The sequence below is a fragment of the Aythya ferina genome (assembly GCF_964211825.1).
Source record: "Aythya ferina genome assembly, chromosome: 1".
NCBI classification, from domain to species: Eukaryota; Metazoa; Chordata; class Aves; order Anseriformes; family Anatidae; genus Aythya; species Aythya ferina.
In genome coordinates this window covers 125,291,801-125,307,860 of record NC_140296.1, presented here as the reverse complement: position 1 = coordinate 125,307,860, position 16,060 = coordinate 125,291,801, and the positions used below count along the sequence as shown (strand labels likewise).

Here is a 16,060-nt window from a genome sequence, read left to right as displayed (position 1 = left end):
GAACGCAGCCGGGACAGCCGGGACGACCCGGGACCACTCTATACAGGACTCACAGTGGGACGCGGCACTCACGGTGAGAGACGCGGGAAACGGTGGGACGCGGGGACGCGGGGACTCACGCTGAGAGACGCGGGAAACGGAACCGCGCAAGAAATTGAAGTAACGCAGTGGAGGTGAAAGGGACGATAATCCCCGTACCCGCAGTCTGACAGGTGAACGGGACGTAACGGGACATAAACGCGGAATCCCCGCACCCAGGAGCACCTATAGAGGGTCCCTGCCAGTCACGTGTCTCACAAAGGCTGCAACAGCATAAATAAAGGCATGGAGAGACAAGCGGCATATGATTTGCTCAAATGCTTTTTAGAAAAGCGGAGCACGCAGGGTATAGACTGCAAAAAGGATTTACCAGGATTATTAGCATATGGAGTAGCACAGGGTTGTTTTATCAATCCGGATACAGTTTTTGAACAAGCAGAATGGCGCAAATTTGGGGACAAATTGTTTGATGAAGTTATTAATGACAATAAGACTGCTAAAAAATTATCAAAGCCTTGGAAAGCAGTCACTAACGCCTTAGCTATACATCAGGCTGAGCAGAGAGTCGCTGCTGCCGCTACAGAGCGACTGGGATTGCCAGGAAGAGCTGGTACTGTTAACCCTCAACAGGGAGAGATGGAGGGAGCTGGGGATTGCCCATTGCCGCCTTCAGTGAGAACGATAACGCTGCCATCCTCAGAGTCGTCATTGGTGCTCCTGCCATCACCAGCAGCACTACCGACTCCTACTCCCGAAAGTGGGGAGATGGACGAGGAAATAAGAGAGCAAAAACCAGACAGAAAAAACACAAGCCCATTTACAGACGGTGTTCAACAGAGGCAGAGGGTGTGGAACCAAATAGCAAATGAGGCCCTACGCGAGGGTGAACACGAGATAGCTGCACAATTGGTTCCAGAGGCCTTCCCGGTAATATACTCACCACCGGACGCCCAGGGTAATGTTACGGTTAATCTACTGAATTTGGACTGGAAATTGTTAACTCAGCTGCGGTCCACAGTAAATGACTCAGGTCTGAAAGGTGAACCTACGAGACAGATGCTGGACTACATTTGGGGAACAAATATTTTGCTTCCAGGAGACATACACAGCATAATGAAATTAATTTTGACCCAACACCAGCAGCTCTTATTTAATGCCCATTGGCACGCTGCTTGTCAAGAAGCAGTCGCAGTGATAAGAGCACCGGGGAACCCTTTACATGGGGTCACGCTGGAAGAGTTGATGGGGATAGGACCGTATTTTAGGACAGAAGCACAGGCATTGCAGGGACCTGGTAAAGCCAAGGAATCAATGAGAACGGCCAGAAGAGCATTGGATCGGATAAAGGGGCCAGGGGGAATACCTTCCTACATGGGAATCAAACAGGGTAGAGAGGAACCATTTGGGCTTTTTATTGATCGCGTAGCAAACGCCATACAGGCGGCAGGGGTGCCCGATTACCTCAAGGGCATGATATTAAAACAGTGTGCAATTCAGAATAGCAACCCCTCTACCCGCACTATATTAGCTTCCTTACCCGGGACATGGACAATCGAGGAAGGGTTGGAAAGAATGGCTCAGGTACCAGTAGGCCCACAGGCTATGTTAGTAGAGGCAGTAAAGCAATTAGGTGACAGCATGCGAGAACAGGCACAGGCTGTGAAAGAGCACGTTCAGTCTACACAGAGCCAGGTCCTTGCAGCTCTTGCTCCTTTGCAAACCGCCGGTTCACACTCTGGTGGTCAAGTACCACCCCCTAGTAGCCAATTACCACACCGCTGCCGATGTTATCGTTGTGGTGCTTTTGGACACGTGAGACGATACTGCAAAGCTGGGGCAGTATGGTGCTCAAATTGTCAGTCGAACAATCACAATGAAGCGGCATGTCGACGCAACGTGCCGGGAAACGGCCGGAACAGCGGGAAGAGTCGCAAACGCCTCCCGCAGCCGCTCCGCTCTCGGCTCCGGCGCCGGCACCGGCCGGGGCAGCGCGGCCGCGGGCGGCCACCTCTCGGCTGGGGCCGGTCCCGGTCCCTGTGCCCGAAGTTTCCCACGCCCGCCCCGCCAAGGCGGAGGATGCAGCAGGACGGCGCGGAGCAGGGCGGCTTCCCGTGGCCGGAGCCGCTGCCCGTGGCCGGCCCGGCGCTGCCGTTCCGCTGCCCGCGCCGCGGGGAGCGCGGCCGGTTCGACAGCTTGGCGGCCCTGCGGGCGCACCAGCAGCACGGCCACGGCCGCGGCGAGCGGCGGGCGCCGGCCGGGGGCCGCCCGCTCCTCCCGCTGCGGGACGCGGCGCCGGGCTCGCCGCCGGAGCCCTGCGGCCGGGGCAGCCCCTCCAGCCGCGGGGCGCCCCTCGCCGCCTTCTGCGACGCCTCCGGAGAGGGGCGGCCGGAGCCGGAGCCGGAGGCGGCCGGGCTGGGTCCCCGCCTCGTCGGCTACCTGCCCGCCGCCGACCCCAAAGCCTCGTTGGAGGCGCATGTCAGGGCAAAGTTCAGCAGGATGGTGGAGGCAGTGGACAAGACGATGGAGAAACGGCTCGACAGGCTGACCGGGGAGCTGGCCCAGAAGACGGCGGAGCTGCTGGAGGTGCAGGCGGCCTTCGTGCAGCTCTCTCAGAAGAAGCAGGAGGTGCAGCGGAGGGAGCGGGCGCTCAGGAGGCAGGTGGACGTGGCGGTGGAGATGATCGCGGCCTTGAAGCAGCGCCTCAGCGAGTCCAAGGAAGAGCTGCACAGGAAAGAGGAAGAAGTTGTTACTTTCAAACACTTCCTCGAAGAACCGGCAGAAAAAGAATTGTGGGGAAAAGCCAGGCTCCAGCACTTCATTGAGAACCTGCTGCAGCGCGTGGACCTGGCGGAGAGGCAGCTAGAGTATTACCAAAACCAGCAGATCGCCTGCAGCCGTATAGCAGACGTTACACTCTCTTTCCTAACTAGTAATCATGTGTCTCATCCATTTGTGGTGAATGGTCAGTGGCAAAAAGAAAAGGGGGAGAGTAAGGGGCGGCAAAGACAGAAACGGTACCAGGAGGATGCCACTGACACTGATGGCATGGGTAATAGCAGTAGTATAAGTGACACAGGTGCGGGGCGGCGGTGGGCGCCAGTGTCCTGGAAATGTGATGGTGAAAAGGACTGTGACAGTGCAGAAGATTAAGAGAATTGTGGCATTGTGACTTGTAGTGCAGCAGAATTTACATGCAGTAGTGGGCAATGTATTTCCAAAAGCTTTGTCTGCAATGGTCAAGGTGACTGCTCCGACCACTCGGATGAATCTTTGGAGCAGTGTGGCCGCCAGCCTGCACCTCCGGTGAAGTGTTCTGCGAGTAAGGTGCAGTGTGGCTCAGGTGAATGTATCCACAAGAAGTGGCGATGTGACGGAGATCCTGATTACAAGGATGGAAGTGATCAAATTAACTGCCCTTCTCAGACCTGCAGGCCAGACCAGTTCAGATGTGAAGATGGGAACTGTGTCCATAGGAGTAGGTAGTGCAGTGGTGTGAGAGACTGTCTGGATGGCACTGATGAAGCAAACTCTAACAATGTTATTCAGTGCTCTGGACCTGGTAAATTCAAGTGCAAAAGTGGAGAATGCATAGATATCAATAAAGTGTGTAACCAGCAGAGAGACTGCAAGGACTGGGGTGATGAGCCCCTGAAGGAATGCATCATAAAGGAATGCGACTGTCCAGCTGGGTTTGAGTTTGTAAACAAGAGAAACTGTGGAGATATCGATGAATGCCAAAACCCTGGTATCTGTAGTCAAATCTGTATCAACCTGAAGGGTGGCTACAAATGTGAATGTAGCCGTGCCTATCAGATGAATCCTGCTACAGGAACCTGGAAAGGGCCATATGGGTATAGAAATACAAATAACACCTGTGATTACAATGACACTGCTAAGCAGGGTTTAGGGGTTTATGGCACAGAGACAAGGGGTAACAACTACAGTGTTTGGAACAATTGTACAGCTTTGGCCTTACCTCCTGATGTTTTTCTGATTTGTGGGGATAGGGCCTGGCAAGGTATCGCTGCAAATGCTATCAGAAGTCCATGTTACTTAGATAAACTCATTGTATTTGCTTCTAGCTTGTTGCAGTTGCATGAAATCACCAGACATAAATGGGCATTGCTTGCACCGGATTGCAATGATAATGTTGAATTGTGCGGGGTTCCAGCTAGAGCGGCATTGGCAATTTTAGTGCTTGGAGTGGCATCTGTGGCCACACGTAACAACTGCTCAGCTGCAGGGATTGGCTGCGGTGTGGACGCCCCTAGGTGCACCCTGAGCGTTTTGTTCGGAGGGGACTCCACTCTCAGCTGCTCACCGCAGGAGCAGGCAAAGATCTCCTGTAGCTGCAGACAAACAGTATGTTTTCAGCTGCTGGAGGGATACTAACTGGAGTGTTAATAATTGTATATGTTATTCTTAAATGTCCAGGTATTTTGTGTTGAAAGTATTTGTGTAAGGGTAAGGTTTTAAAACAAAGTGTTGCAAGTCACTTCACGAGGAACACAATGAGAGACAATACTTGTTTGTTTGCTTATCATTCTAAATTATATTCTTGTGGTATGATTGAGGTTGTGGTATGATTGAGAGTGAGATGTGCCAGAGGCCTCTGGGTATACGATTGTGCTCTGTATGTGTGATTGTACTGTGTACTATGTGAGTGAGAGCGCGCTTTTGCCATAGTGCAGGATCCTGGGATATGGCCATAGTGCAGGTTGCCATAGTACAGGTTATTGTTGCCATAGTGCAGGATTCCGGGATATAGCCATAGTACAGGTTATTATTGCCATAGTGCAGGATTCTGGGATATTGCCATAGTGCGAGCCAAAAGCATAGGAAATTGGTGTCGGCAAAAAATCATAGAAAAATGGATTTATTACAGCGCTTTTTAGAAAAAACGGGGAATCAATTGTAAGCAACTAGCAGAACAAGTTGCGATCGGTCAAGCAAAATCATGTTTCACAAGTACAGAGTCATTGTTTGAAGTAGCCACTTGGAGAAATTTAAGGGAATGTACTGTTTAAACCTTTTTGATCATAATGAGTCAATTCATAAATCGATTACTTTCCTGAAAGAGCGCATGAGAAAGATTCAATATGGTATCAATCCTTTCAATCAATGGTTCACTGATTTGTTTGAAACAATGCATAGATGGTTACTGGGATTAGTCAAAGGGGGATTAAGGATTCTGTTCATTGTGGTGTCAATCATCATTACACGTAGTATTGTGATAAATGTGGTTAAAGGGTTACTAGCAAAAATGTTATAGGGATTTTGAAGTGGTGCCGGGAACAGGTACCCAGTGGATCACTGCAAAGTGGACTGAAGCAGTTTTAGAATCTGCACACGCCGAAGACGACCATGAAGAGGTTCCTGATAATCATTCTGACAATGACGTGGGCTGTGACACCTCAAGGACTGTCTAGAACAGCCTTCGATCACCATCAACTGATTAGGCTTAAGTGTGTTACTATTAAGTTGTGTTACTTACTATTAAATTGTGTTACCATTAAGTGCTTACATTAATTATAGTGTTATTAGGGTTAAGTTGTATAGTTGTGTTATGTTGTGTATTCAACATCTGATGTAAAACCAAGTACTGCTTGTACAAAAAGAAAACGGGGGAATTGTTGGGAATTAGCATACAGGTCGTGGACATGTACTCGTGGAACAATTGTTCCATTTGAGCTTGCTTTAAGCAACCAGGGGTAGGCCTTAGAAATCTCAGGGCCTGCTGTAGCTGAGCAAACCAAGCTGCCAGAGTAACTGTGAGAAGCTCCCACGGCAATGACTCCCACATCGCCCAATTAAGGAACTCAGAAAATATTGTTACCAGCAGCTGGCCTCAAGGACTAGGTCTACGTGACCGCTAATCACAAAGGGGCTTGTTTTCCTGACTGCTAATCAAAAGGGGGGTTCTTTTCTTGCAGGTGGGGTTGTTTTCTTATAGTTGTTTGTCTGAGTGCTCTTGACCAATAATCTTGTGTGAAACACTGTCCGCCCCTGTAAAGTTCACTATAAAAGTTAGGCTATTCGGGCAATAAAATGGAGCACCATGATCTGACTCAACTGGTGTCTGTCGTGCTTTCGGCCGTGCTTCGCAACAAAATGGAGTATGATTAACTCCCCAAATATTCCCACCATCGCCAGACATGTGAATTAACTATACAGAACAAGCACTTGAAAGGACAAAAATTTCAGAGAAACAACATGACTACTCAGAATGGAGATCTGAGCTTGGAAGTGAGCATAATACAAAGGGGAGAGATGAAACTAACTTCTTGAAGCAAAATTCATGCTGGGGAAAAATGTTTCTGTACCAAAGTAAAAAGCATACATCAGTAAATAAGGGAAAAGGCATGTAAGTCCTTTAACAATAATTACTCCTATAGCAACAAATCATGCACGAAGTAAGTGAAACCAGGCAGAAGAGATGAGAGTAGGAGGATTTGGGGAAAACATCCTGCACTTCTCTGCCTAAGACAGCTCCCAGCTTTCCTCCTTGGGAGGGTTCTCCTCCTGCCCCAGCACAGAGAAAAACAAAGACTCCCTCCCCAGCTCCTCCCTCTTCTTCCCAAGCCAGGCTCCACACACAAGCCAGCAAAACAGCACCACGCGAGAGGAAGGGCGCCAGGCGCCGCCTCGCCGCGGGCCGGTCTGGGGGTGGTGCCGCTGGGGCACTGGGAGAAAGGTGACGGCGCTGCGGCTCGGCTCTGCTCGGCTCGGATCGGGGCGAGGATGGGACGGACGCTTGTGGAGCTGTTCTACGATGTGGTGTCCCCGTACTCCTGGCTGGGGTTTGAGGTGAGAGGAGGGGAGGAGATGAAGGGAGGCAGGCTGGTTGCAGCCGGCGGTTCCCACGTAGCCCCGTCCTCTCCGCGGGGCTCCCCGCCGGGAGCCGGCCTGGCACGGCCGGGGTCAGGAGTAGGCTGAAGGGCAACGCGTGCCGTGCCCGCCCTGCCCCAGGCAGCGGCCTTACAGAGCCGGTTTACCTAACGGGAGATCCGTGTTTTGGTTTGGTTTGGTTGGTTTTGATTTGCTTTACCCACGCTGTGTTCAGATTTTATTTTTGCCTCACTTGTGAGAGATACTTCAGCTTCTTCCGGGTGTTTTGAAAAGCAGGGAATGCTTAAAAAGCACATCCCAACCTCACTGCAGCATGGCCTGTGCTGATTTGGGAATTACTGCTGAACATTTTACTTTAGTGAAAGTTTTGATGTTAAACAAGTGCCCGCTCATGAGCCTGATCTCTTGTTTATTTTGCCCTTGCTTAGACTTCTGTAGTCAAAACCCAGATGTGGTCTTTTCAGTTTTTCTGAGATGAGATTTCTCAGGCAGCATCCAGAAAAAGGATTTTAGGACATTGCTAATAACAAAGGATTTGTCTGCAGCGTTTATTTCATGCCTTAGCTTATTTTCTATTTGCATGGAGATCTACAGACCTCTCCGACCGTTAATCTGGCATTGCCTCTCTATGTTGCAGGTACTCTGCCGGTACCAGCACATCTGGAACATTGATTTGCGCTTTCGTCCGGCCTTCCTTGGTGGCATAATGCAAGCAACTGGTAGCTAATATGTGAAAATTAACTCTGTGGGAAATTACTTTCTTCACTAGCTCCTGTGGGCAAGCTCGATGAGTGCTGAACCCACAGAGCCACCTTTAAACTCAGTTTTGGCACCATCAGCAAAGTAACTATAGGATTGTGGAATTCGGTAGTGACTGAGAAATCAGCTGCAAGGCATTTCATACTGTTATGACATTGCCCCTAATGCTTATACTCTCTGTGGAAAATACTGCCTACTGTCCAAGTTCCATTCTAAAATAGGATAATAATAATTTGATATGGAATGGTTTTCTAGAATTAACCCATGGAACACCTACAATTTCTTAATATACATTAAGGATCAAAGTGTGTCATAGAAATAAATCACTGAGATTTATAAATCATGAAATTAACAAGTCTCTGCATTTATTTACCCATGTGTAGCTTTTTAGTTTAAAGGTCATCAATCCAAATCAATATAAATCTCTGCCAGGAGATTTGCTCCTTTGTTTAAAACTGGTTCTACTAACTTAAAGGGCTGATCTGTGCAAAACCAAAATAAATAACGTTTAAACCATAGTATTATATTTGGAAAATCTGCATATGTTTCACTAAGGAGATATGAGATTGTACTCTTCCTTAGGCATATATATAGATGAGGTCTAATTTATCAAATTTTGTTTTGTCCAGTGCTTTTATAATATAGTCGAAATCTCCTGCTTATAGTAGAACTTTTTCTGAAAGGTAACAAGCCCCCAGCAATGTTGCCAAAGCGTGCAGAATACATGCTGAAGGATTTAGAAAGGATGGGAAAATATTACCAGGTGCCTGTATCAATTTCAGCAAGTGACTTCCAACGTATCTTTGGTAAAAGTAAGTAAGAGACTTAAATGATATTTTTCAACTCTGGCTCAAATTTTCTATGACAGTAAAGGTTAAGATAAATTCTCTTACCACAGCCCTTTCCTTTATCTGGGAGCACTATGAAGTCTGTGCGTTTTTTCTTAACCATAAAAAGGGAACTTCTGGGGAAATATACCTGTCAATGATTTAACATTGAAGGTACTGTGAATCAACATAAGCTTTACCATTTGGGAACTGTTACATAGACGATCATACTGGTTTTAGGTAATACTTCTGCAGTCGATATCTTTTCCTGGTCCTGTGCCTTGTTTCAGCATGTTTCTTTGTCTCTCCACTAAACACAGGTAGTCTTGGAGCCATGCGTTTTATCACAGCCATTGATATGACACAACCAAAATACCTAGAATCCTTATCTAGAGAGTTCTGGATGCGTTTTTGGTCACAGGTCGGTATTTTATGAAGCCAACATCTCGATCCTGTCTGTCACCATTCCTGTCCTACTTCATTCAAACGTTGAATGTGAACAAGAGAAAGGAAAAGTCTTTTCATTAAAAGTCATGGCAGGAAACATAAAGTGATAGTGGTTCAGGAATCACTACAAGAAAAGAACTAGCTTCTAATCAGTTTAATTTGCCATTTCTTATTTTCAGTATGGATAGTGAGTTCTGTGGGCTGAGCAAATCAGTAGTTCATGTCAGAAAACACACAATGTGTTCCTTGATCACGTGTCTTAAAACTTTTTCTGAGAAAATTTTTCCAGTAGTATCAACTAACATTGTTTTTATTCCTGTTTTTGTAGAAAATTTGTTTTCAAGTCCAGAACTGAGCTTTTGTTCGTATGTACTGAATTACTTATTTTATTCTTTTACCAGCATGAAGATATCAGTCAGATGGAGAGTATAGTGGCTGTAAGTGTCTCCTTTCTGTTGGTGCTTCTGCATTTCTGGTACAGATTCTTACTGATGGCTTGTATCAGTAATAACCATGGAAACAGCTTAGTGTGGCCTTACTAATTACTAATTTGTCAATTGATCACTTGGAGTTTTGAAAAACTCTGTTAGGAAAAATGAAGATTTAATTTCTCTAGCTGCTCTGTTTGTATTTATTTATTTTATTTATTTATTTATTGTCATGCTTTGAATAATACTTTGAACCAGAATCTCCCTTTTTGTTAACTCATGTGGCAAGATACCCAGAATGGACAATGAATTATTTGTTACTACTGTTTTATTAACAGTAATGAAAGTATAAACAGTCTCCAGAATGCATTGAGATTTTGCTACATATGAAATCTTCTGGTGAAATGCAACACTTCATTGTGGAAGTTAACTCCCAGTGGGATGATAAAGCCAAGCTTTACTATTAAATTCAGTGCAGTATTGCACCCTTATATGCTTAGACATTGTACTTGCTCGATGTATTTTCTTTTGCTGGCGAGATTTTTTACAGGTTATAGTGGCATCTCGGTTTCTGTGTAAGACCCTTTTTAAGGGATATCTCTTCTACATTCTTTTATTTTTAAATTCTTAGAATATGAAGAGAAGAAGAATTGTCCATGGCTAAGGGGTACAGTCTCTACTGCCCAACTTCCCTATCTGAAACTTGAAACTTGCTGTCCAGCTGTTTTCCCAGAGTCTAGTCCTTGTACTTTAGCTTCATCTTAGTACATATTTTTACCAGAATTTCAGAAAAAGTTTGCATTTTGCCTTTTCAAAAGGCAAGACTTGAAGGACATATTTAAACATCCAGTGAAAAAGTCCTAAGCCTATGAATCCATCATTATTTAAATAAAGCAAGGACACGAAGAACTTCAGAGAAACAAACTTAATACTCAAAAAGATCTGTAAGTAATTTAGCCATTCTGTGGAAGTCTATGAATATATCCATGTTCAGCAAGGCAGACAGGTAGGTATCTTCTCACTTGCTTTTGTCTGTTTTCATTCACTCCTGCAGCAAGTATTAGACCATCCTCTCATGTTGAAATATACCATCCAAAGCTGCAAAGTGTCCTCAGCCTTTTCTTCTGAGTATTTGTAGGTGAACGTATTTTACACAATGATTGAAAAATATTGTTTACTTGATACATTTCCGTTGTGTCTGTGGTATTTTTTTACTCAGTTTTCAGTCAGCAGTAATTTCTCATAACTTGGTATAGAAGCAAAGTAGTCTTTGAATCCTGCCTCAGTCTTCCTAAATCCTCCTGCCCTAAAATGATGAGGATCAGATACTATGTCTCTGCATAAAGACTGCAGTCTAAACACTTTAGTTACCCTGCTTGCACAGCATTTTGTACTGCTATCAGTCTACACTTGTTTATCTCCCATTTGAGTAGCGTCAGAAAGAGCTCCTGATTGTTCTGATGTGGGGGAAAGAGGAGAAGGTACAAAAAAAGTGTGGATGCTAAATGAAGAAGGAAAAAAAAAAAAAGTGATTGAGAGAGTTTTCTTTCAGGAATACTTCTTCTTTTTTAAAAGCAAAAACAAATAAACAAAAAACTGTATGTCATTCCAGTAGATGTTAAGACTAGAAGTTAACATTCTTTGTGAGATAATTTTTAAAAATAGGTATTTGTAACTTCAGCATTACCCAATAAACATTTGACCTTTACCTTTGGCACCTTTATTTCATTCCTCTACTGCTTGTGTAGCAGTGGCACAGAGGAGACTAAAAAGATAGATCAATAGTACTAGCAACTGTGAAAATTCTCTGGTTTACAAGTATCATTTACAGCTCCTGTGTGGCCATCTTTGTAGTAAAAACTGTGTCTTGGCGTACTAATATGGTAAGATTCTTGATTTTCATTTTCAGAACAACTTTTTTATTTAATTTTAAAGTTACATTATTTCAATAGATGTTAAACTCAGCATTCCCTCTATTTCTCTCTAAATCATGAAAAAAAATAGAATAAAATTGCAGATTTAGGGCTTTAGGGGCTAAGAGTTGATAAATGGTGAATGGGTTGGGAATACAGCAAGACAATGGGCAAGAAGTACTTCAAGGACATTTTATAATGTTTTTGTAATAGATTTTGGGTGATAACACTGAAGACTAAATTAGTTAGTCCATAATAAGAATTAGAATGCTTCCTAGTAAAGCACTCTTAATTAACTTGTCTTTTCTCAGGTTGCAGGACAGGCTGGGCTATCATCGGAGTTCACCCAGAAGCTACTTGACATGATTTCATCCCCTGAAGTGAAGAATCGTCTGAAGGAGACAACAGAGGAAGCAATAAAATATGGGGTGAGATGTTTCCAACGCCTCTTTTATCACAGCTATGCATTTCTTCTCTATTAAGAAAAATAGGAAGCAAGGAACATGATCTATATAGATCATCTCTCTTAGTCACTTTTGCTTTTTGAACATGTGGAAGCTAACTCCCTGTTATTAGGATTTTTTTGCATTGTCATCTGGGAAACACATTCAGCCCATTCCACTTGGTTGACAAAGATGGGCAACTAAGGGACCAGTATCAAGTGATACTGCTTATCTCTACTTGAGATAAATCTGAGTTTGTCAGGTTGCTTTTTTAGCTCACTGAAAAGGGGCACGCAGTCTGGATCCAGAATCCCCTACTTTCTGATGGCTCCATTAGATTCATCTTTCAAAATGAAGAAGGTGAAATGAAGGGGAGGAAAAAAGTCAGCATTCTGGGGTTCTACTCCTGAAGACTGATCATGTACCTACAAAAATTTGATAACATTCTCTGTTTAATCTCCATGGTGTCAATAGGCATTTGGGATGCCTGCTGTTGTGGCACATTTTAATGGGAAACCTCATCTCTTTTTTGGCTCTGATCGTTTAGAGCTGCTAGCCAACGTTATCGGTGAGTGTACCTAATAATACAGCTAAACAAAACATACTTAATGTCTTTCAAATATTAAAAATGTTGAGTATACTTCTTAAAATGTTGACTGGAATGTATTTCAATACAGTTAGAGTGACCAAAGATGTGAGTTCTCCATCCTCTCTCACTGGTTTGTTTCAAGGCTTTGCACTCCACATGCCATTCTTAAAGTACTACCGAGTTCTTTAGTTTTTAGAATGTTCATATTTAACTGTTTGATACTGGATATTGGTTAAGATTAAGAGTATGGCTGATACTGATTTATTTTTTTTTTGTATTTTAACATTTTTATTTTAAGTCTGTTCCTTCTTAATAAATAACATTATCAGAGCACCCAAATCCAAATTACACAACTTTAATAGAAATTCATTGATTGACCATCCTCTTGGATGTGAATGTCCTTATTTTCATTTTCTGTATTAATAGAAGACAAATTTTAATTTTTTAAACAGAACTGGGTTAAGTTGTGATAACTAATACAAAATGGAATTTGGCTACAGGTCTCACATTTAGCAGCACCTGGAAAAGAGGAGAGCAGTAACTAGAAAGACTTATGTATATGATTAGGTGTGTTGCATTTGTGGAAAATTTTCAGCAGCAAACCTTCATTAATGTAAATTAAATTTGGTCATAAGATAAACAGAAGGGAATTTTGAACACTTATTTACTTGTTCTGAATAGGTTTCTGATTGTATAAAAAAGTTCTTGATGAAAATGAGAGTGAGGAAGATTCGCTTTCACAGTAACTAATCCTAATTGGAATGTTCTGCCTGGTTTCTAGTCTCCACTCCAAACTTGGAAAGGACTTAAACAGATTCTCTTTTTGTTTCTCTGACTCCCCAGACTTCTACCCTTTTTCTCTTCCTTACCACCAGCCCCTCAGAAAAGTATTCCTAAAGACACTTGATTTCACCCTCATGCAGAGTGTTCCAGACTTGCAGAACCTCTCATCTGTAACAGAGGAAAAGAATTATTCTGTACAGCTGCAGTTGTAACTAGACAGCAAAGGATGTAGGAAGCAGGCTGCAGCATGCCAAACAAGATAAATATCAGTATTCCATCATCAGTAGTTACCCTTCAAAAGAGAAGTAGGAAAAGTCACCCTGCTACAGAAATGCAACCAGCCAATCACTTTTCTGTATTAAATTTTAACTTTCTCTTTTGTTCTGATTTGTCTTGCAGGTGAAAAATGGCTGGGGCCAGTTCCTTCAGTTCCAAGCTCCAAGATGTGAAAAGTCTTGGGAAAATACATAAGAATGAAAGAATTACACAGATATGGTCTATCTTCAGTGATTATCTGAATGTATCCAATGAATGTATTTTATGGTGAGATGGCTTTCTCTTCCTTATCTTTTAACTCTACAGATCAGTCTTGTTTCTAGTTAAGAAGTTAGAGGTTTGCCAGTATTACCAGTCTGGTTAGTTCTTTACAAACTCGTAAAAATATTATTCTTTCAAAGATCAATGATTAACAGTAAAGATAAAACATTAAAGATTTAACTACTTACCGATTAAACATCTTCCCTGACTATATTTTTCCCTTACTCTAAAAGTATGAAAAATAAATTATTATGGGACTGAGGTCTTGATGGTTCAGAAATTTCTTGTATCTTCCTGCTTGTCCTTTAGAAACACGCACATATGGCCTAAAAAATGTTGGTTATATTCTCCTTTTACAACAAAGACACTAGAAGTACACAACAAGACATTCATGCTTCTCTTTACCCTGCAGCATGCCAATTGGATAGGACACCAGAGAGACCAGTGGAAGAGAGAGGGACAATTCAAGCCCAAAGCAAAATCTGGGAAATCAATCGAGTACTTCAAAAAGAACTGTTTCCCAACGTGGACAGTATTTTATACACTTTGCATTGTAGTGACTGACATTTGAGAAGAGACTGACACCACACACATGCATTCTTGGACACCAGCTCCAGCCCTTGCAGGGGTTTTTAATTAATGCCAGTTTTACAGTAGGGTCCTTGGAGGACAGTGGTAAATATGATGTAAACTCATTTGGTAACTGAACTAGACTATTATGCTTCCTCAAAGATAACCAAATTGCTGCCTATCCAAAGGTAATCTTGGATATGGCTTTAGGGAACTTCATGTTGTGTGGTCTGCAGAGGGGAAGATATGCAAACAACAACATTAAAACCAAAACATGTAACTTTTCACTCTCTGATTGATTACGTTAGTTAGAAATTTTTCACTGAAATAGTTTGAAGTTGGCCCTGTAATAGATTAATTGGGATAACTCTTTAATTAATTTGTGTAAGGCTTGATTTTTCTGTGATTCCTTGCTGCCTCTGATGCATCACTGAAGGAACAAGGACTAGCAGCAGCTGGAATTCTGCTTTTGTCTCTTTCTGAACTTAAAGCATAGGCATGCTCAGTCACTTGAACAGCAAATCAGCAAGTCCTGGAACAAATTATCAGAAAAAGACCAGTATCCTTCATGTTCTTTTAGCTCTGTGTGTTGTGGAGTGTCATTTGTTCCCCCATCCACTATTTTTCCTTCTTACACTTCTTTTACCTGTTCAGGGAATATCCTATAAATTGAGAACTCCTTCTTCCGTTCTACCAGTGCACCCCTTAGTCTGGGCAAATCAAGCCTGGAATTTAAGGAAATCTTTGTGAGATATAAAAAGCTACATTCATATGGGACCAATTCGTTTTTTAACATTTCACCCCTGAAATTTGCTACTCTCCAATCTGTGCTACAAAACTGATTCTGAGGTTCTGATGTAAATGGAGTGAATGAGACGTTGCTTTAATTCAGAACACTCCAGTGACTTGATTTACAGTACTTGCTCAGAAACAGGTAAAATGCATTTTTTTAATGGAGGTAATGAACTCTGGTGGGAAGGGAGAATGCAAGGAACATCTTGAATTAATCTCATGGTGAAAGCCAGGTTCTCATGAAACTTTATCCTTCGAAAGAGCTTAACTAAAAAAAAAAACAGCCTCTGAGGCAAAAATGTGTTGATGTGGCAGATGAATCAAATGAGATGGATTTTAGAGTCTGCTATGTACTTCCCCAAATTATCTTCAAGGCCCTCAGACCTTGAAATCAGTGGAAATTAAATGCTCAAAGACTTAGGTACTAAAATATTTAAACAGTACTGAGAAGATTAACAAAATCTGAACTGAGTTGTTTTCCTTATATGACTTATTGTCTGTGATAACCATTAGTACATGATTATATCTTTTGCATTTTTGTCAGTGAACATGCACATTGCTGCCAGTCCCTATACCTACCTTGAGCGAAATTTGCCTGTTTGGGAGTAGAGGTTTGAGCAAGTTTTGCCTCTTGTTAAGGCAACATTACTCCTGTGTTACAGAGACCTGATCATGAGCATGGTACCAGGAGCTGGTACACACTCTTGTGACTACCCCAATAAACACTGGCTGGCAACTATACCTCTCAGGTAGCAGGCATTTAAGTAGTCTAAGCACTAAGTACTAGCTTCTTTACCTGCCCTCCCTTTCTGATCTTCTCTCTATATATGTTAGCTTACTGGGACACCAATGGCCTGGTAACATCCACTGTGGGAATTCAGCTGTTTATCTGAATGTTCTAATGCCACCAGGTGGCAGGGCAGCTAAAAGTTGAGCATTACTTTAAAAAACATTGAGGACCTAAACCGCTGTCTTCTACCAGGCACAGGGGTCGGTGCTAAGCACTAGTAAGAACTGTCAGCTATTTGGAAATAGCTGGAAGAATTTTCTGTAAAGTTGATATCTCTTCTACTAAATTAGTTCT

At 43.1% G+C, this 16,060-nt stretch overlaps 2 protein-coding genes across 2 annotated transcripts; both read left to right on the top strand.

Moving 5' to 3' along the window:
• Positions 1 to 323: 323 nt before the first annotated feature.
• Positions 324 to 6,106, top strand: LOC311425969 (uncharacterized protein). The gene has a single exon (XM_084502037.1). The coding sequence runs from the start codon at positions 325 to 327 to the stop codon at positions 3,187 to 3,189; it is 2,865 nt and encodes a 954-aa protein (XP_084358163.1). The 5' UTR covers position 324; the 3' UTR covers positions 3,190 to 6,106.
• Positions 6,107 to 6,578: 472 nt separating this feature from the next.
• On the top strand, positions 6,579 to 13,875 carry GSTK1 (glutathione S-transferase kappa 1). Its single transcript, XM_084502049.1, has 8 exons — positions 6,579 to 6,846; positions 7,526 to 7,607; positions 8,331 to 8,459; positions 8,795 to 8,895; positions 9,323 to 9,358; positions 11,574 to 11,690; positions 12,180 to 12,273; positions 13,477 to 13,875. Exons 1-8 carry the CDS (start codon positions 6,781 to 6,783, stop codon positions 13,524 to 13,526), a joined length of 675 nt encoding a protein of 224 aa, XP_084358175.1. The 5' UTR covers positions 6,579 to 6,780; the 3' UTR covers positions 13,527 to 13,875.
• The last annotated feature ends 2,185 nt before the right edge of the window (positions 13,876 to 16,060 follow it).

Bases quoted from the DNA above. Each gene is read 5' to 3' on its own strand.
- LOC311425969 (XM_084502037.1), top strand. From the start codon at position 325: ATGGAGAGACAAGCGGCATATGATTTGCTCAAATGCTTTTTAGAAAAG.
- GSTK1 (XM_084502049.1), top strand. From the start codon at position 6,781: ATGGGACGGACGCTTGTGGAGCTGTTCTACGATGTGGTGTCCCCGTAC. The intron at 6,847-7,525 runs GTGAGAGGAGGG...TCTATGTTGCAG, and splicing joins ACTCCTGGCTGGGGTTTGAG to GTACTCTGCCGGTACCAGCA. The intron at 9,359-11,573 runs GTAAGTGTCTCC...GTCTTTTCTCAG, and splicing joins AGATGGAGAGTATAGTGGCT to GTTGCAGGACAGGCTGGGCT.